The 20,735-nt window shown below is 47.7% G+C and overlaps 1 protein-coding gene across 5 annotated transcripts in view; it reads left to right on the top strand.

The window, feature by feature from the left end:
* LOC116503617 (peregrin) overlaps window positions 1-11,670 on the top strand; it is a 31,384-nt gene extending 19,714 nt beyond the window's left edge. For 2 of the 5 annotated variants that reach the window (XM_032210152.1, XM_032210149.1), the window contains exons 9-14: window positions 2,290-2,574; window positions 5,245-5,392; window positions 6,830-6,966; window positions 7,066-7,184; window positions 10,030-10,184; window positions 10,803-11,670. In XM_032210152.1, the coding sequence (XP_032066043.1) occupies window positions 2,290-2,574; window positions 5,245-5,392; window positions 6,830-6,966; window positions 7,066-7,184; window positions 10,030-10,184; window positions 10,803-10,986 (1,028 nt within the window). In that variant the 3' untranslated portion in view covers window positions 10,987-11,670. The remainder of the gene's footprint in view (window positions 1-2,289; window positions 2,575-5,244; window positions 5,393-6,829; window positions 6,967-7,065; window positions 7,185-10,029; window positions 10,185-10,802) is intronic. The other 3 variants (XM_032210153.1, XM_032210151.1, XM_032210150.1) reach the window with 3 other exon arrangements.
* Window positions 11,671-20,735: the final 9,065 nt, after the last annotated feature.

Below are 20,735 nucleotides of genomic sequence, written 5' to 3'. Positions count from 1 at the left end.
CCAAGAAGCTTCTTCAGTTCTGCTGAAACAGGGGTGTCAAACTCCGGCCCACAGTGCTTAGATCTGGCCTGCGAGGCTGCCCTGGAAACGGAGAAGGATCAGCTCGCAGTGCCTCTGCCAGTGAAAATGGAGCTTGTGAGGCTGCCTGCGGCCCTCCCAGGCTCAATTTTTGGCTGCAACAACCTCCTGCAGCCCTCTGCCAGCAAAAACAAACCTCAGAAGGGTCATATGTGAGTACCCTGGGCTCCCTTTTCACTGGCAGAGGGCTGCAGGAGGCCGTTGTGCCCAAAAACGGGGCCTAGGTGTGCGATGCATGCCCCCCCCCACTCTGTTTTTTGCTGACAGAGAGCTGCAGGAGGCCGTTTTAGCTGGCAGAAAGCTCGGACCACCACGGCATCCCTGATATGAGTGACGTTGAGCTGACCACTCCCACCTCGGTTCCCTGAGATCCAACACAGCCCTGATGTGGCCCTCAATGAAATCAAGTTTGACACCCCTGTGCTGAAGAAACTTCTTGGTTGAGAAGCGAAACATCCTTCAAGGGGGAAAAAAAGAAAGGAAGTCCAAGTTGCCGTTTGAAAAAATGCCTTCGGAGCAACCGTGACCTGGATGACTGAGAATCTCTATGGGGAATTAGCCTAGCTGGGTTTCCTCCAACGTGGCATCTTTCATACGTGAAAATCCTTGGAGCTCCCTGAGCTTGGTTGTTCCCCTCCAGGCATTTTGTTACCCAACTGCGTAACGTCATCAGCGTATTGACACTGTTAGCTAGCTGGGTAGTGAAATGTCTGCAAGCAAACGATCAAAATCAGAGAGCTCCAAGGACTTCACAGTTCATCCCTGAGCTACAGATTCTCGCTTCCTTAAACACGTTGAACTACATTTCCCGTCGTTCCCCAGATAACAATGAAATGGAAGGGTTAGAAGATGCCGAGATCCCTTTTCTTCAGAGGAATCAGTATTTCTCCTGCCTTTTTCCTTAGCTTTTCACTGTCCCTGGGGCCCATCTTCCTGAAGCTCCTTCCAGAAGCTCCTCTCATCCAGCCCTTATTACTCTGCTGAGTTACACACGGGAAGACAGCTGTCACTAAAGCTTGCCTAATTTTTGAAAGAGAACCTTTTGGAATCAGTAACCTTGTTTTCACAAAAATAGCCTAACATTTATTATTTCTTTTATTTATAAAATTTATATGCCGCCCAATCCTGAAGGACTCCGGGCGGCTTACAAAAAAGAGAAAAAAAGACACATAACGAACATATAACGGGGAAAAAAACGGTTTAAAACATGTTGTTTCCTGGATGCAGAGAAGGCTTTGTGCCACTTCCAGAAGATGGGACAATATTCCTAGGTTAGGGCAAGGCCACTGAACCTACGCTTGGAAAAGTCTGCCTCAGCAATTGCAGAACGTTTTCCTTCTGCAAACTACTTTAGCAGAAGCTGGTCAGCCATGCTTGTCTGATGTTAGAATGGCATCTTCCAGAGGTCTTCCAATTCTGTCTCTCGGCTCTTTGCTTGTCCTTTAAGAAAACCCAAGCAGCATGAAGTGATTTGTCCATAGCCCAGTCCTGAAAGATGATGTTTAGTCTAATGTTACGCAAAGTGCATCACAGCTGAATGGAGATTTCCCCAGATCAAGTCTATTAATTATATCACAGTGTTGTTAAGAAGGCACTTGATGGATCTAGAGCTGTGATGGTGAACCTATGACATGCGTGCCAGAGGTGGCACACAGAGCCCTCTCTGTGGGCATATGCATCGTTGACAGCTGCTCTTTTGGTTTCCAGCACGCACATGTGCCCCGGCCAGCTGATCTTTAAGCACACTGGAGCACCAGAAAGCTGGAAACCTGAAGACCAGCTGGCCGGTGCGCCTTAGCGGAAAGGTTGAACACCCTCTTAAAAATCAACTGTTCAACTTACAGTGTCCTTGGTTAATGACTACTCATTCAGTGACCATTTGCACTTGTGGTGGCACTGAATGAGTGGTACTTACGACCAGTCCTGAGAGTTCTGGTTATAGCAGCATCTCACAGTCAAGTGGTTATCATTTGCAACTTTTTTTCCTGGCTTCCAACAAGCCAGACCAGTGGGAAAGCCGAAAGGTGGTTGTAAATGGTGACCATGTGATGTTCCTGCTTAATGACCCTTGTTGATTCACTTAACAACAATAATAATGATCCCAATTGCTACGGTTAACCAAGGACCACCTGCCCTTGTCTCTGGAAGAAGGCTCCTGGCCCCAGAGTGCTCAAGTTGTTCCTCTAAACCAAAGCCTCCACCTCATTCCAGGCCTTGGCCCCAATTCCTCCTCCACCCCAGCACACGAAGTCGGCAGGAGAACATCGGTGCTCTTCTCCAAGAAGAATCCCAAAACCGCCGTGCCCCCAAAGCGTCCTGGGCGCCCCCCCAAGAATCGTGACAGTCAGCTGGCTGCAGGTCACGGGAACAGCCCCGTGGGGCCGCCTCAGCTCCCGATCATGGGATCCCAGCGGCAGCGTAAGCGGGTGAGGAGCCCACGCCCCAGTTCCAGCTCCGACAGCGACAGCGACAAATCGGTGGAGGATGCTCCGATTGGTGAGTGAAGCTGCTGGGAAACCTTGAGTGCCGGACCTTGGTTCTACCTTATGTGCATTATAGCACTTAGCACTTAGGCTTATACCCTGCTTCGCAGTACTCTACAGTCCTCTCTAAGCGGTTTACAGAATCAGCACGTTGCCCCAACAAACTGGGTCCTCATTTTACCAGCCATGGAAGGATGGAAGGCTGAGTCAACCTTGAGCCAGTAAGAATCGAACAGCTGAATTGCTGGTAGCTGGCAGTCAGCAGAAGTAGCCTGCCGTACTGCACTCTAATCACTGCACCACCCCGGCTCTTATGAAGGAAGAGGTGTTTGGTTTCCTGTAAAAACTTCCCTTCTCTGGGAATGTAGTGGCTCTTAATGAGAGTAAATCTGCAGAGGATCTGACTTTAAAGGTGCAGTACTGATAAAGGCAACTGGATAAATATTTATTGTTTTAATTCAAAACGTCACTGTGAAGGAAAAGGGCCGTCATATAAATGAGCTCAGTGTACAGCCGATAGATAAATGTTTACTTTGTGTATCACATTAGCATGGCTTATTGAATCATGTTTTACTGAATAAGTCCAAATGTCTGTGTTTATACAACTTGGTAGGTCTAAATCAGACTAATCATCATGATTTATGAACCCTGTCACAGTTCAAACTTTTTTTCTTTAAAAAAATCCATATTGGGAACCTAGGAGTAGCATCTTCTATGGATACATTCTATATGCTTATACAATCTAAGCCTTCCCCTAATCTGACACCCCTCCAGACATGATGACTACAGCTCTCTTAGTCTCAGCCAGAGCTCTCAATGGGAGTAATTAAATGCCGCCTTTTTCTTGCCTCTCATTATATAGATAATTTGAGCAATAAATTAGAGAGGAATTTAATGAACTAATGAATCTTATCTATCTATCTATCTATCTATCTATCTATCTATCTATCTATCTATCATCTATCTATATCTATAGCTATATATATAAAATCTCTCTCTATATATATATATAAATATAATATAATAATATAATATAGATATAATATAGATATAATATAGATATAATATAGATATAATATAGATATAATATAGATAGATATAATATAGATATAATATAGATATATAGATATATAAGCAAAATGCCACTCATGCGCTATCACAAAATCTCCAGAATTGTAAAGCCTACAAACTTGATATTTGGCACATATGTTCCTCTTGGCTTCTAGGTGCTCGCTAAGAAAGGATTTTTCAAAATGACCATCAGATCATTAGTATTTCTTATATTATTATTAACACACTTTGAGGGAGAGAAGTGGTTAGGACAGGAGAGGGGTAAGCCTGAGGGAGAGAAGGGGATACGAGAGGAGAGGCTTCTGTGGAGCATTCCTGACGGAGAGAAGGGGATAGGATAGGAGAGGCTTCTGTGGGGTAAGCCTATGGGAGAGAAGGGGAAAGGATAGGATCAATGGGACCAGCCTGATGGAGAGGAGTGGGATTGGAAAGGAGAGGCTTCTCCTTCTGTGGGGCAAGCCTGAGGGAGAGAAGGGTAAAGGAGAGGCCAATCATAACTACTAATTAATTTTCAAGCTGTAAGTGTCGATTTATCAAGCCTGTTCACATAGTTTCGTAGCAGAGCACGGGTATCCAGCTAGTACCTTCATATGTCTGTGGACAAACATGTTATTCTGATGTAAGGCTGCAGCCCACTTCCCTTGATTTCACTAATGCTTTTTTTTAAAAATGTACATGCAGTGTTGAAACATATTTAAAAATGCTAAGTCTTCCCTGCCTGAGTTGGAGGCAGTCTGTGGGGATTCCATATTGAGCCTACAATGGAAGTCCAGTGCTTGGCCCCACTAGGAGTCAATCATGCGGAAGCAGCTTGAACATGTTTATCGGAGAGTAATGATGGCTTGGGGAGGGAAAAAAAGATTTCCTTATTAATTATATGCCTTGCCTTTCAGCTTATATAGGCACTCAACAGAATCGAAGGGGAGTGCCTATATAAGCAGGAAGCAAGGTTCATATTTAATGAGGAAATAAAACATTTCAAAAATAAATTATTAAACAGAGTTGGGGATGATCGACGGACAAGAGTGTTAGCCTCTTAAAGCAGAAGCTTAGCCTCTTTTTCCCCAAGCCGCCTACCTTTGCGGTGCAGGAAGTCCTCAACTAACAACAGTTCATGTAGCAATCGTTTGATGTTAACAACAGCCCTGGAAAAAATGACTTGTGACAGTGTTCCACATGACTGTTGTAGACAAATTACTCCTACTTATGACAGTTGCAGTGTCCCAGGGATCGTGGGATCCCCTTTTGCGACCTCCTGACAAGCAAAGTCAATGGGGGAAGTCAGATCCATTTAACAACCATGCTACTGACTTTAACAACTGCATGATTCACTGAACAACGGTGGCAAGAAAGGTAAAATGGGGCAAAACTCACTTAGCGACTGTCTTGTTTAGCCACAGAAATGTTGGTCTCGTTGCGGTCGTAAGTTGAGGGCTACCTGTAGAAGCCAGGCGCAGACAGATGCCTTAATACCTTACCGCCTTTGCTTCTTGAACTGTGAACCTAAACTTTCATCCATCCTTGCCTGATGGTAGACCTGGCAGGAAGCTTTTGCTTTACTGGAGCAATTAGACGGGGGCTTTTCTCTTAACGGTTCCGTCTCTCCCTCCAGACCTGCCAGCCAATGGTTTCAGCAGCGGCAGCCAGCCAGTCAAGAAGAGCTTCCTGGTCTACCGCAGCGGCTACAACCTCCCACGCAGCAGCTCCGATTCCGAGTCCAGCAGCACCAGCACCAGCAGCGCAGCTTCAGATCGCACCAGGTACCAGAACACCCAGTCGCCCCAGGAAACCCTGCTTTGTGTCACACGGCAGCCCTGTAATCCTGAGTCCCATCGTTCTTCAAACCTGCCATGTTTGTTTCTTTTTATCAGTTCCTTAAAGGCGCGTTGTCACAAGGGCAATAGCACTTAAGTCTTTATATATATATACCCCTTCCTCTTACCAGGGGTTGTAAAAATCTAATAGATACCTTTCACCCTGGCTTCGCTGATAACGGATAAGAGCCTGTGGCCTAATGGTTAAGTTGTCTGCCTAGTATGTAATATAGCCCAGGTTCAAATCCCAGTAAGGGTATGGCTAGCTGATGAGAGCTAAATAGCTTGAAATAGATCTATACTAGTCTCCCTTTATTTATTTATCAGCACAAATAAAACACACACACACACACACACACACACATATATATATATATATATACATACATACATACATACATACATACATACATACATACATACATACATATTGAATATACATTAAACATTGGACATAGAGCGACCTTTCTGGCTTTGTCATTTCCATACATGTTTTAACATAACAACAAATACAGTTTCTACTTACCTGTTGTTACGTTAAAATGTATGGAAATGTCTAGCGCTTAGACTTATACACTGCTTCACAGTACTTTAAAGCCCTCTCTAAGCGGTTTATAGAGCCAACATATTTGCCCCCAAGCAATTTGCAGAGCCAGCATATTGCCCCCAGTTAGCGACCTCGGAAGGATGGAAGGCTGAGTCAACCTTGAGCCTGGTGAGATTCGAACTGCCAAATTGCAGTCAGCCGGCATTCAGCAGAAGTAGCCTGCAGTACTGCACTCTAACCAGTGTGCCACCATGGCTCTTAAAGTATTCTGTCTGTTCTGATAGGGAATGCTCTTTGAATATGATAGGTTGGATAGTATAGAACAGACCAAGTGGCACTTACTAGCAAGGAAAGCCAAGGACTGGTATGGGGCAGATTGCTGGCACTCTGTAACAGTTGCATCTTTCCAATGAGATGTGCTTTGGGAGGAAAATTAGACAAGACTCCATGGCTTTGAGTCTTGATAGCTATGATTTTTAGTATCTACAGTACAGGCAAGACATCTCAAAATATAAATTGTTGAGCAAAAGCATTCAGCGGGCCATAGCTCTTAGCTTCTGCCCATTTGCCTATAACCTTCCAAGACTCCTTTGCGCAACCAACCTGGGAAACAAGGTACTGGATTAAAGGTTCTTTGGACTTGCCCTGTTCATCTGGCTTCCTCATGTTCTGCTGCCAATTGCTTGGGAGGCCTCGTTGTTCCTGTGCTAAGTTCACAAAGGGCTTTCTGGGCTCCCTTATCCTCAGCCTTCACTCCTCCTAGCGCCGTTCTTCCTTTCGGCCCCTTTGTTGTGGTTTAATGCCCCACCACTGAGACAATTATTCCTCCTTTGCAGCACTACTCCTTCCAAGCAAGGTAGAGGGAAGCCTTCTTTCTCCCGTGTAAACTTCCCAGAGGACAGCAGTGAAGACACGTCAGGGACGGAAAACGAGTCCTATTCGGTGGGGACCGGCCGAGGTGTGGGCCATGGCAGTGAGTATAGGATAGCAATTTCTTCTGGTTTCCCCATCAGGGCTAGGTTGGCAAAAGGTTGACACAGACCCTCTCCTTTTCCCCTTCCTCTTTGTGCAGTAGTCCGGAAGAGTATCAGCCGATCAGCCGGGTGGCTCTCTGAAGATGAAGATTCTCCTTTGGATGCCTTGGACTTAGTGTGGGCCAAATGCCGGGGTTACCCATCATATCCAGCTTTGGTAGGTTATAATGTGCACCCGGTGTATATATTTGTATGCATCGCTGTGAGAGAGAGAAAGAGAGTGGGAATTATCAGAATTATAGAATAACAGAGTTGGAAGGGACTGTGGAGGTCTTCTAGTCCTACCCCCTGTTCAAGCAGGAGACCTTGTTTCAGACAAATGGCTTTCCAATCTCTTCTTGAAAACCCCCGGTGATGGTGCACCCATTACTGAGTATTCGTTTAACTAGAAAGTAGAAATACATTACAGCTTGATGCATAGATACAAAGAGTGAACTTCTTGTGAAACACCAGCTAGTATTCACAATGCTGCAGCCTTCCTGCCGTTCTAAGTGCTAGTCAGCATCTGGATTTGAATATAAACTTCTGCTAGGTCCCTTCCAGATGGAGAAAAAAGGAGTTGTTTTGTTGAAAATTCAGAGGCAGAACCCTGGGGAAATGGGGAACGGAATTGCTGTGCCTGAACTGGGGTGCACCATCTCCTGAAAAGCTCTAATAATTGTTTCCAGAGACGATCCAGGCAAAAGAAGCACTTTTGCCTTGAGAAACTGGTTAACTTTAAGAACTAGATAAATATTTTAGGCAGAATCTGCATTAAAGTTTAATTTATTTTGACAGTGTATGCTTAAATCCAGTCGTCTTTTTATTTTTGCACACACTCTGAGACTGTGCACCTTTCAAACATGTTGAGACCATAGGTTTTTTTTTTAGCTCAGTAAAACTATAATTCCTTGTGGAATTACATCAGATCACTGCCTATTTTCGGGGGACAGGGGGGGGTCAGTTTAACACATTTTTCTGCTGCTGCTTTATATTGTCTGTCCCTGTAGGTTAGATCCTGAATCGCTACATTTTTAAAATGTTAAAAGTAGAAAACAATGATTTCTATATTTTTCTTTCTAAAATTTGGTTCTTCTTTATCCCTTCTGAAATTGATCTATCTCCTTCAGAGGGTAGTGGAGCAATACTGATTCTTCTAAATTATATGGCACCTTATGGCTAGGAGAAGATCTCTCTATATGGTTGTATTGTATTTTATTATTTGTATGCCGCCCTTCTCCGGGAGGACTCAGGGCGGCGAACAATTCAAGGGGGAAAAAAGGGGAACATAAAAGACAAAATACAAATAATAAAAGTAGACAACAGTCGCACAGCCATACATGTCGAGAGGGGAGGGAACTCATCACCCCCAGGTCTGCCGGCAAAGCCAGGTTTTGACGGCTTTTCAGAAGGCCTGGAGAGAGGTGAGGGTCCGAATCCCTGCGGGGAATTCATTCCAGAGGGCCGGAGCTGCCACAGAGAAGGCCCTCCCCCGGGTAATAGCCAGATGGCATTGGCTGGTAGATGGCACCCGGAGGAGGCCAACCCTGTGAGATCTAATGGGTCTGTGGGAGGTAATTGGCAGCAGGCGGTCTCTCAAGTACCCAGATCCAATACCATGAAGGGCTTTATATGGTTGCTAGGAGTTGAAAATTACTTGATGGCAAATAGCAATAGCAATAGCAGTAGACTTATATACCGCTTCATAGGGCTTTCAGCCCTCTCTAAGCGGTTTACAGAGAGTCAGCATATTGCCCCCAACAATCCGGGTCCTCATTTTACCCACCTCGGAAGGATGGAAGGCTGAGTCAACCCTGAGCCGGTGAGATTTGAACCGCTGAACTGCTGATCTAGCAGTAGCCTGCAGTGCTGCATTTAACCACTGCGCCACCTCGGCCACGACAAATGCCATTACAGCAATTGTGATGCTTTTACCTTTCACCAGAAAATTGGTAGGATTATGGGAACTCAGATACCAGAGGTTTTAGAGAGAAAGACAACAGGTGAGCTGTCTTCTTAGAAGATTGGCAGAAGCAACGGAAAGTACTCCACCACTATCTCAAGGGAACAGGTTAGGGCTAGACTGTAAAGACCAGAAAGTTTGAGATTTGAGACCTCAGTTGTACCACTTATGTCAGGACCCCAAGGTGCTTTTTCAGGAGGCAACTGGACTTTCTTGTTTTTTCTTTTGAAGACATTTCACTTCTCATCTTTTGAAGACGTTTTGCTTTTCAAAAGAAAAAAACAAAGTCCAGTTGCCTTCTGAAAAAGCACCTTTGAGACAACCATGACCTAGATGACCGAGAATCTCTTACAGACATTTATGGCAGGGTTTACTCAAACTTGGCAACTGCCTGGGGAATTCTGGGAGTTGAAGTACACCCATCTTCAAGTTGCCAAGGTTGAGAAACATTATTCTGTCGATTTGGCCCTGCTGATACCATTCCATACCATCCTTACTGAACAGTGTATTTGCAATGTTACAAACGATATAACTTGCACAGTCAGAACCTCCTAGCCTAAGGACAATCCTAATGGAAACAGCAGGGTGGCAATTATTATTTTTTCCTACACACAAAATCTGAGGTTAGTCACTGCAGTATTGCAGTGGCACGTTTTCCACACACAGCAGAATCTAAAGATGGAATTACAATTTCCATCATTACTGACTTGACGGTTGGATATGTCAGCTGGAGACGATGAGAACTAGTGAGACTGGAAAGGTGATAAGAAATGAGAAACTTGTTTGCGTGGAGGAAGAAAGTTAAGGTTTTAGGATACCCATTTTCTGTAACTAACAGCAGAAGACTACTCAGTGAACTCTGGTCAGATTGGAGTTTATAGATGAATGTTTCCAGTATGGCTTTGTATCTACAGTGCCACATTCATTCTCAAGACATATAACCTGGATCTGATTCCTTTTTAACCTGCCTTTTCTGCAAACCTCTCCTTACCACACATTGAATAGATGGTTCTCCCCCCCCCCCCACAACGCCTGATCTTTTCCCTCCTGCTCTTGGCAGATCATTGATCCGAAGATGCCCCGGGAAGGGATGTTCCACCATGGTGTCCCCATTCCTGTGCCCCCCTTGGAGGTATTGAAGCTGGGAGAGCAAATGACTCAGGAAGCACGGGAGCATCTCTACCTGGTCCTCTTCTTCGACAACAAGCGCACCTGGTAAGGGCTGAAGCCAGGGTGGGCTTCAAAAGTTTTAGCAAGGGGTTCTCTATCCGGTTGCTGGGTGGGCGTGGCCATGATGGGCGTGGCCTAGTCAGTCTCCTGCACTGTCGAGGGGAAGTTTTTGCCCTCTCCAGGCTCCGTGGACTTTCCTTGAGCCTCTGGGAGGGTGAAAACAGCCTCCCCAGGCTCCAGGGGCCTTTTGGAGGCTGGAAATGGGCCCATTTTCAGCCTTCCCAAACTTTCGGTAAGCCCATTTTTCCCCCTCACCGAGCCTCCACGTGCGTCCGGCATTTACCTGCATTCAAAACAGGCCACATGGAGACTCCTGGGAGGGGAGGGGCGGGCGGGGCCAGCCAGGAGTGGGATTTGGGTGTTCTCTGAACTGCACAGAATCTTAGCTAGAGGTTCTCCTGAACCCCTGCAAACCCCCAGCAGGCCACCCCTGGCTGAAGCTCACTCTTTCCCAGGTATCAAAAACTACAAGAAAGGAACAGAGCTCAATCGAGGCTGGGAGAATTAATTGACAAGAACGGGAACAGAGTGGGGACAGAATAGCCCTCTTGTTTTGGGAGTGAACCGAGCTCTAGTGACTTTTCGCACATTCCGTTCCTGCAGGCAATGGCTGCCCCGCACCAAACTTGTGCCCCTTGGCGTAAACCAGGACCTGGATAAGGAGAAGATGCTGGAAGGCCGCAAGTCCAACATCCGCAAGTCTGTCCAGATTGCCTATCACCGAGCCATGCAACACCGGAACAAGGTGCAAGGAGAGCAGACCAGTGACTCCAGCGAGAGTGACTGACCCTCCGAGGGGCTCCCGCCCTGGGTGCTCACTCAGTGCAGCTGGACTGTACGGGAGAAGGGAGCAGGGAGCTCCAGCCTTGGGAAGCCTGGCTGCTGCAGGAACACGCACAGAGCACCCAACCGCTCCTCCAGTGTGCTGGGCACACCCACAGAGCACTGTGCCCTTCACGTGGGCAAAGCCTACCTCTTGTGCCAGCCTGCCCTTCCTTGTTCCATGCCTGGAATTGCCCTGACCAGCTGCACGAGCAATACCCAGCTGCCTGCATAGCTCCTATGGGCAGTACCCTAACCCTCTGGGTCTTAAGGCTCTAGACTTTTGTAAGATACTGTATCATAGTGGGAGAATGTAAATTATTTGGGCTGCTCCGTACACCTACCCCTCCCAACATACAGAGTCTGGCCCCCGTTTCCCTGCATCATAGCACCTGTCCAGATCTATCAGCCTTTCCTTGGCCCAGCCCTACCGTCACTCTGCAGAGCAGGGCCGCCGTCTTCTCACTTGCACATTTTGATACTATAGCTTTTTGGACTCTGCCTGACCCCTCCCTCCCTCGACCCCCTCCCCCCCCCTTGTAGAAACCCGGCTCTTTCTGCTGCAGCCGGGAGGGCATTTGTACTTGTATTTATTTTGGAGAAAGAAGATCTCTATTGATTCTTAGAAAATAAAATGGCTCTTTTGGAACCAAGTGGGCTCCTTGCCTTTTTAAATAATGTTTGCGGAAATGAATAAAGGGAATCTCTGGGTTTTTCTGGTCTCATAGGATGTGCTGACTCTCTTTGTGTGTTTTCTTGGCTTCAATTAAATCATCGAGCTATCTTTACTATGCTGTTATCAGGATTAGCATCCCCCCCCCCACCATTGTTTTATGGAGCATTAGCAACATACGTAAGATTTAATATCTAGAAATGATAATGATTTCACTTTGTAGAAAAAAATGGCTTAAAGAATTGTTTTCATCATTCCTTGTATTTTAGTTTACTGCACTGAAGCTTCATTTTTCCTTCAAAGGGCTCAGCAAATTATTCTCAATGCTCTTCCCATCCAGATGACAAAGTTAGAACTTGAAGATATTAGCAGAACAACTTGTTTTCAGGTTATTCATAAAGTCACATTTTAGACCAATAGTGCCAAATACGTATATGGTTCTTTTTTAAAAAAAAAAAGCTTCTAATTGTTTTGGAAGGATTGTTGTCAAATCTATTCATTTCATCCAATATTTAGATATTGCACCTACCCTTCCTTCCACTGCAGTCGCTTCATTTGTTGTATTTCCGAAGAAATCTTTAATTTACTTCCCCCCCCCTTTTTTCCTAAAGTGTCTTTTTAGATGAACTAAACTGCATGAGAATCATTTCATCTAATATAATCTCTCTCTCTCTCTCACACACACACACACACACACACACACTCACTCACTCTCTCTCTCTCACTGGGAGTGTAAGATTGAGATTGTCTTGGCAATGTTTCAGCAAGGTCTCACAGCCTGAAGATGGCGAATGAGACCTCGCTAGATTATTTACTCTCTGAAAATAAATACTGTGGGAGTAAGACACCCTAACACCCCTTGGTGTGTGTGTTCCATTAAAATACAGCCTGTTGTGCAAACAGCTTCTACCATACTGCCTTAAAATGGCTTCTACTGTACAGTGCTGTGGAGTTGCCATAGTAACGGCTTCACAGTACTCCACAAGGGGTCTCCATCTGGTAAGGGGGAAAATCCTACATTAGAAATTGCGGCAACGTTCATGGAAAGAGGGTAGCGCCGGGTTATCAGCTAGTTATAAATAAATAATATGCCCTAATGTGCGAGAAGGAAGCTGGGATTGTTGCTTGCATTTGAAAAAAGCAACAGCAGCAAAGCAGAAACACCTCCCACTTCCAACCATCCTCATCACCAATTCATTAGGGCTAAACTCATGCTTTTTGTCCCAAAGGCAGTAAAATTTTTACAGGCCCAGAAACTTCAAAGGGAATTAGCTTATTAATTCTCCTATGCAGTTTACTCAAAAGAATACACACTGATATTTCAGGTGTCTACCTAACTGAACCAAATCTTGGCATTTTTAGCACCCTGCCAACATCCATAGGCAGCTTCACCCCACCCAGGCTCTTAGCCTACAAAAGAGTGAGTGTGTGGAGAAATGGTGGAGGATAAGAAGACAACAAGGAGGCAATGAAGCAGGAAGTGATGTTTGGAAATGTACAATTACTGCAGGAGGTAAGGGAAAGGGCAATCAATCAACTGCCAGGATTACAAGTGTTTGTAAGCAATCCACTGTGGTCCAGTTGTCTTTTGAAAAGCCCCTTTGGGATAACCATGACCTGGATGATTGAGAATCTCCACAGACATTTAACCCATCATGGGGTAATTTCTACTTGGCACTTGGCTTAAGACTTTGGGCTGGAGTTCGATAGCAGCCAGAAAAAGACAAACCACATTGAGGTAGGCCCTAATCCCAAGACACAAGAATTTTAGAGAAAGGCAAAAGTTGTATGCTACTATACAAATTTTAAGACTTACTTGCTATAAGGAATAACTATCATTATTTACATGGCTACATCAGCTCTCAAAATCTAGGAGGATGGAGTTAACCCAGGGCAAGTATTATTAGGAAAAGCATGTACCACAATAAAGCAGTTTGACAGTTATCTTGTATGCTGTGACGTGTCCAGTTTTTGAAAAACAAAGAATCCTCACAAGTATAAAGAGTTTTAAAAACTTGAGTAAGAGCTTTGATTCCACACAATTTGCAATCTGGCCTTGGAAAAGGTGAATTATTGTACCCAAAGATCAAATAAATATCTTATTTAAATTATAGTAATTTTTAATGAAATGTATATTTGGATGATTGATAATGAAAATAATGATTTAAAATTAAATGTGCATTATATTCCCACTAATTTCATCAATTTGGATGAATTTAAAGAAAATGCATCACTTACAAGAATCCAGAATTCAAAATGTTATATACCATGGAAATGAATTCCATCTTCTGCTTCAATGCCCAACATATTTATTTGATGTGACCCTATTATTCTTAATGTCAATTTTAGCAGCTAATCAGCTAAAAGAAGTGGAAATGTAGCTTTTGTTGCTGTTGTTAAGATCAAACTGACCGTTGTCTTACCTGAACGGTCCTTCTATGGGTGCTGCGAAGGGAATCCAATCATGGGTTAACTTAGCCCTCTAGCCTTGAGACTGAGTATGCAAATTTCAAAGTCACGCCTCCTCTGACTGGACTTCCGTTTCCATTCAGTTCTCGTACGAAGTCCACCGAAGGAACAATATGTCAATTGTCAATCAAGCCGCAGGCCATCCGGCACTACCTAGTCGAGTCCAGTCAGAATAAGAAAGTCACAGAGTCACGATCAAAATGGAGCCCTGACCAGCCGAAACTGTGGGCGGGTTTGGATTCCCTTCGCAGCACCCATAGAAGGACCGTTCAGGTAAGACAACGGTCATTCTCCTGTGTGCTGCTCCGGGAATCCAATCATGGGATATGCCAAAGCAATTAAGTCCCAGGGCGGGAGCTAGGCTGGTCAGGCTCCTCCGCAGACGGAAGGACCCTTTGCAACACTCTCCGCCCAAAGGACGCCTCAGCCGAGGCAAAGACATCAATCTTGTAGTGGCGAATAAAAGGTGAGGGCGACGCCCAGGTGGCCGCCCTGCAAATCTCTTCTACAGACGCTTGCGTCGCCCAGGCCGCTGTGGTGGCCGCACTCCTGGTGGAATGAGGAGTGATCCGCCTTGGAACCGGTCTGGAGTGGGTGTCATACGCCAACGCAATGCAAGCTTTCAACCATCGGCCGATGGTGTGGGAGGACACCTTCTGTCCCATTGAAGACGGCTGGAAGGAGACGAACAGAGCCTCTGATCGTCGGAACGACGCAGTGCGTTTCACATAGCGACGAAGAGCCCTGCGAACATCCAGATGGTGCCACTGGCGTTCCTGCGGATGAGACGGGTGAGGACAAAAGTCCGGCAGGACAAGTTCCTGAGTTCTGTGAAACAACGAGTTTATCTTTGGAAGAAAGGTCGGATCCAAACGAAGCACCACCTTGTTCGGGTGGAAGATGCAAAGATCCGCACGAACAGAAAGGGCTGCTAGCTCTGACACCCTCCTGGCCGATGTTATGGCCACCAGAAAAGCCGTCTTGAGCGTCAATAATCGGAGGCTGATGGAATGGAGAGGTTCAAAGGGGGCAGCTGTTAGGGCCCTGAGAACCAAGGTCAAATCCCACGTGGGATAACGGTGTACCGTCGGCGGTCGTAAGTTGGAAGCACCCTTAAGGAAGGTCCGAACCCGCGAGTGCTGAGATAAGGAGCGGCCTTGGCCACCCCCGACCACCGTCGACAAGGCTGTGACCTGACGGCGAAGCGTGTTTGGCGCCAACCCTTTGTTGAGGCCGGACTGCAAGAAATCCAGAACTTGGGGCACCGAGGCCTTGATGGGATCGACCCCGGTGCGCCGGCACCACCAACAGAAGGCCTGCCAGGTAGCCTCGTAAATACGGGTAGTTGACGGGCGACGGGCCGCTTGAATGGTAGAAATTACTTCATCCGAATAGTGAAGGGCCGCTAGCATCGCCCGCTCACGTGCCACACGGCTAACTGCAACAGCTGAGGGCTCGGGTGCAGGAGAGCCCCTTGGTTGAGCTGAATCCGGTCGTCCGGAATCCTCCAAGGACGCGAAACGGACAGATGGACGAGGTCTGCGTACCAGGGACGTCTGGGCCACATCGGAGCGACCAGCAGTACTTCCGCCTGTTCCGTCAAGATCTTCTGAATGACCGACGGAAGGATCGGGAGAGGAGGAAAGGCATAAAGAAGGCCGGCCGGCCACCGACTGCGTAGAGCGTCTACTCCCTCCGCCCCCGGAGTCTGGTATCGGGAGTAAAACCGGGGAAGCTGCGCGTTGTGCGGGTGAGCAAACAGATCCACCTCGGGTAGACCGAAGCGGCGAGAGAGTTCCTGGAAGAGAATGGGGTGGAGCTGCCACTCCCCCTGATCCACAGTCGCTCTGCTCAGCCAGTCCGCCTGAGTGTTGGCTTCGCCCGAGATGTGCTCCGCCCGAATCGATGAGAGTCTGGGCTCCACCCAATGGAACAACCTTTCCGCTTCCAGCATCAGAGCTCTGGACTGTGTTCCCCCTTGGCGGTTGATGTGGGCCTTGGAGGCCACATTGTCGGTCAAAATTAACACATGGCAATGAGATACAATGTCCCGAAACTCCAGGAGAGCTTGACGGATGGCCCGCAACTCCAGCCAGTTTATGCTGTTCGTCAGCTCCTGATCTGACCAGCGACCTTGGGCCACTCTGTCCAGGGCATGGGCCCCCCATCCAAATAAACTGGCATCCGTTGTAACTTGAACGCGGTCCGGCTCCTTGAATGGACATCCCCGGAGGAGCCTGGACGACATCCACCAATGCAGGGACCGCCTGGCCTTGCCCGGAAGCTGCACCTTGATGTGGGAATGACTGGTATGCGCTCTCTGGAAGGGCAGCAGAAACCACTGGAGAGGGCGCGCATGGAACCTGGCCCAGGGCACCACGCCGATGCAGGAGATCATCTTTCCTAGCAGTTTGGACAGCGACAGCAGTGGTACTCGCCGTTGAGATAGCACATGATGCGCCAGATGGTATATGCTCTGCCTCCTTTCCGGGGACAGGAAAACCTCGCACGACATCGAGTTGATGGTGGTTCCCAGATGAAGGAGGGACGTGGTTGGACGCAGATGGCTCTTGGGCAGGTTGAGGACAAACCCATGGTTTCGCAATGAGTCCATCGTGACCTGTAGGTCTCGGAGAGCCTGATCTCGAGAAGGCGACAACACCAACACGTCGTCTAAATAACAATTGATGCGTATTGGAATTGAGCGAAGGGAAGCTGCCAACACTGCCAGAAGTTTGGTGAACGTGCGCGGGGCCGAGGAGAGGCCGAATGGCAAGGCCCGGTATTGATAATGGCGGCCGTTGAAGTGAAACCGCAGGAACTTCCGATGTGCCGGATGAATGGGCACATGGAGGTACGCTTCTTTGATGTCTATGGAAGTCATCATGTCGCCTTGGCGGATGGAAGCCAATATGCTCTTTAGAGACTGCATTTTGAATTTTTGGTATTTGATATGCTGATTGAGCTGTTTCAAATCTAGGATTGCCCTCCATCCCCCGGAGTTCTTTGGTACCAGGAACAAGATGGAATAAAACCCTAGGCCTTCCTGCCCCTTGGGTACCTGTTCTATGGCCCTGATGGTGAGAAGATGGAATATCTCGGCGTCCATAAGGCGCCGTTTCGACGGGCACCTGGGCACAGGGCACCTGATGAACCTCCTCGGGGGAATGGATAGAAATTCTAGAGTGAGACCCAAGCTCACCACTTGAAGGGCCCAGGCGTCTGATGTGAGCTCTGCCCATTGGTGGGCGAAGGCCAAGAGACGTCCTCCTATGGCCCCTTACCTCCTGCGAGTCAGCGGTATCTACGAAAGGAACGGTTGCCCGCTCCTCGGAAGGACCGTCTACTCTGCGCCTGACCCTGCTGGCGCCCCCTGTCTCTGGCCCCAGCTCGGTCCTGGGCACGGTCCTGTGCCTGGGAGAACCCCCTGGTGTAGTTGGGGACATAGGGGGCGGAAGTAAACCCCGAGTCCCCAGACCGAAAGGGCTGCCGCCTACTATAAGGCTGTGGCCTCCTAAGTACACGGGCGCTGGTGGAGGGAAGCACCTTGCGTTTGTCCCGAGTCTCAATGAGAATGGGATCCAGCACTGCACCAAACAAGGCCCCGCCCTTGAAGGGCGTGGATGCTAGGCGCCACTTAGATTTGACATCAGCTTGCCAGTGGCGAAGCCAGAGCAAGCGGCGAGAGGCCACATTGGAAACCACGGCTCGGGATGCAAATTTTGCCGTGCTAAGGGTGGCATCTGCAGAATACTCTAAGGCCGCTATCAGCTTGGTGACATCCTGATGGAGGCGCAGTTCCTCCGGGTCCAGCCTTTCCTGTAGTTGTCTCAGCCAAACTAAGGAAGTCCTATTAAAGAAGGAAGCTGCAGTAGCGGAACGTAAGGCCCACGCCGCTGCCTGATGAGTTTTACGAATGACCGATTCGGCCTTGCGGTCCTCGGCCTTCAAACCTTCTGAAATTTCAGAAGGAATTAACGCCGGTGAAGCAAGAGCAGCAATGGGAGCATCCACCGTGGGAAACTGGAGGAGTGCCTCCAACTCTGGGGAAGATGTGTAAAGTTTCCTATCTCCAGACCCTGGAGGCTTAACTGCGGTCGGCTCATCCCACTGCTTCTGGATTAAATCAAGAAAAAGCTTGGGAGATGGGATAAAATCCTGTAAGGCCACCTGCTCAGCAAAGAGCCGCTCGGTGGCATCCAGGCCCACAGCAGCACTTTCTCCAGAAACCGCCTCCCCCATGTGGGCGGTAGTCTTGGCCTTATACAGCAGAGACTTGAAAAGAGTGTGCCTGAAGAGCCCAGGGGCAGTAGGCTGATCCATAGGTAGGCCCTCATCACCAGAAAAATCCCTATCCGGGATTTCGCCTTCCTCCACTAAAGGAGATTGTGCACTAAACACAGAGGGGAAAGGGGAAGGAGGATCCGTTTGCAGGATGGAAGAATCCCCTTGCAGTGCCTGAGGAGCTAGGCCCGAGTAGGCCATAGTAGGCCTGGAGGCCTGGGATCTACGCATTAATTCCGCATCCACCCCTCTGGAAATAGCCTCTGAGATCATGCTGTAAAAATCAGCAGGAAGGCCCAAATCCTGGCCCTCCAGAGGCCTGAGGCCTGCAGCTGTGGGGGTGAATGTGGCAGAAGGCCCAGCACGTGGAGGCGAACGAAGAGAAGCCCCACTAGCCTCAGAAATAATTGGGGGAGATTGAGGCCCGAAAACCCCTACCTCAGGAAGAGGGGCCTGGGGAAGCTGAATATCAGGGGACCAACCCTGCTCAACGACTCGCACCGGAGAAACAGGCTGCTGAATCAGAACCGGAGGGGAACAAATGGGAGCCCCAGATGCCTTGGGGGGAGCCTTGGCCTTATCTTTGCGCTTGTGCGACTTATCCCGAACAGTAGATGAGGCTCGAGGCCTGCTACTGGAAGCCCTGGTCGTGGCCTTGCTAGGCCCAGGGTTATCCCCCCCCTCGCCAGGGGAACGGGGCTCAGAAACTGGCCCGACAGTACCTTGCACTACCGATTGATCAGCCATAGTATGAATTTGAAAGAGCTCAATCAGCGAAACAAAGGAATGCAATTGCAAAGCACTCGCCAAGAACGCCACGTGGAAGCAGAGACAAAGAGAGAAGCGACCTCCTTCCTGAGTCAGCAACCTCGAGTGAGGGAAAAGGGAGGGGCGAAAGCAGCGCGCAGACTCAAGCGCGCGAATAATTCTGCCTTCTCATCCCCAGACATTATCACGCATGCGTGAAATTGCTTCCAAATAAGGCAGCCGGCATCAAAGGCGCGAAATTTAAAAGAAACGGCAGGGAGAAATCCCAAACAGCCGATCCATGCAATCCTCCGGCAGCCGCTCCAGCGAGGGCAGAAGGGAGGGAGGCAGGGGGGAGGAGAGGAACAGCCCCGATAAGCCACAGCTTCGGATCTGACCGCGCCCGTAGGCGGGTGCTATCCGGTGTGGGAAGGCGGCGCTGGAGAGACTCAGCTTCCCTGCGCGCCGAACTTAAAGGGAGGACAGGCGGAGAAGCCGTTTGGGAACGGCAAGATCGCCCCACGCTCCAGCTGCAGTAATCCGATATCCCTGCAAAGGGAGTAGTGAGAGAGGAATCGGCTGGCAGAAAACTGCCGCTTTACCTCCAACCAGCAAGAAATCCACAATGAAAACCAAGGAAATCCAGTATTAATCCTGAGAAATTATCAATTAGTCAAGAGAGAATTGAAATAGGTCTGTAGGCTTGGACTGAGTAAGAGAAACTGAATGGAAACGGAAGTCCAGTCAGAGGAGGCGTGACTTTGAAATTTGCATACTCAGTCTCAAGGCTAGAGGGCTAAGTTAACCCATGATTGGATTCCCGGAGCAGCACACAGGAGAAACTCTATGATCAAGTGTTTAATTTAAGTGTCTTTCGGCACTTTTTACAAGACAGATTAAGGGCTGATCACCTTGAAATGGCAGCAGTAATGTGTTTTATCAATAGCTTAAATATCACTGCATGTTAATGTATATGGCTTGTCAAGGTGAATCTGGGTGGGTGAAGAGAATTTAAAACAATATAAATAATTATAAACCAAAATAAACAACAAAAAAGGCTGCCAAGAATTAAAAAAAACCTCAGAATAACAACAATGCCCCTAATCGGGGCCTGACTAACTTTCTAACCCCCATGCTTGACAAGAAAAGAAAGGATAATTGAAAGGATGCTTGCCAACAACAGCAACAACAATTAGTATTTGTGATGCATTTTTGAATGTTCAGTTGGCTGAGTCTCATGTTTAATGAATAAAGTATATAATGATGGTGATGATAGTAATAATAGTAATAGTTTTCTGCCTGAAACTCTTGCTAGATATTTAAACTATGATTATAGCAAAGAGTATCCAGTTCAAGGAAAATTGTGCTACCATCTACTGCCCAGTTAACGATAGCTCCATTTCCGTCCTCGGCTAAAAGGGCCGCTTCCTTTCCCATCCGCCTTGCAACATCCATACAAAACCTTTTTCATGCCTTATCTAGCCTTAACCCGCGGACAGGAAGAATCCTTTCTGTGCCCAAAGACCCGGGCTTCCGCCCAA

This window comes from Thamnophis elegans, chromosome 2, assembly GCF_009769535.1.
Source record: "Thamnophis elegans isolate rThaEle1 chromosome 2, rThaEle1.pri, whole genome shotgun sequence".
Taxonomy (NCBI): domain Eukaryota; kingdom Metazoa; phylum Chordata; class Lepidosauria; order Squamata; family Colubridae; genus Thamnophis; species Thamnophis elegans.
This window is presented reverse-complemented; position numbering and strand designations above follow the sequence as displayed.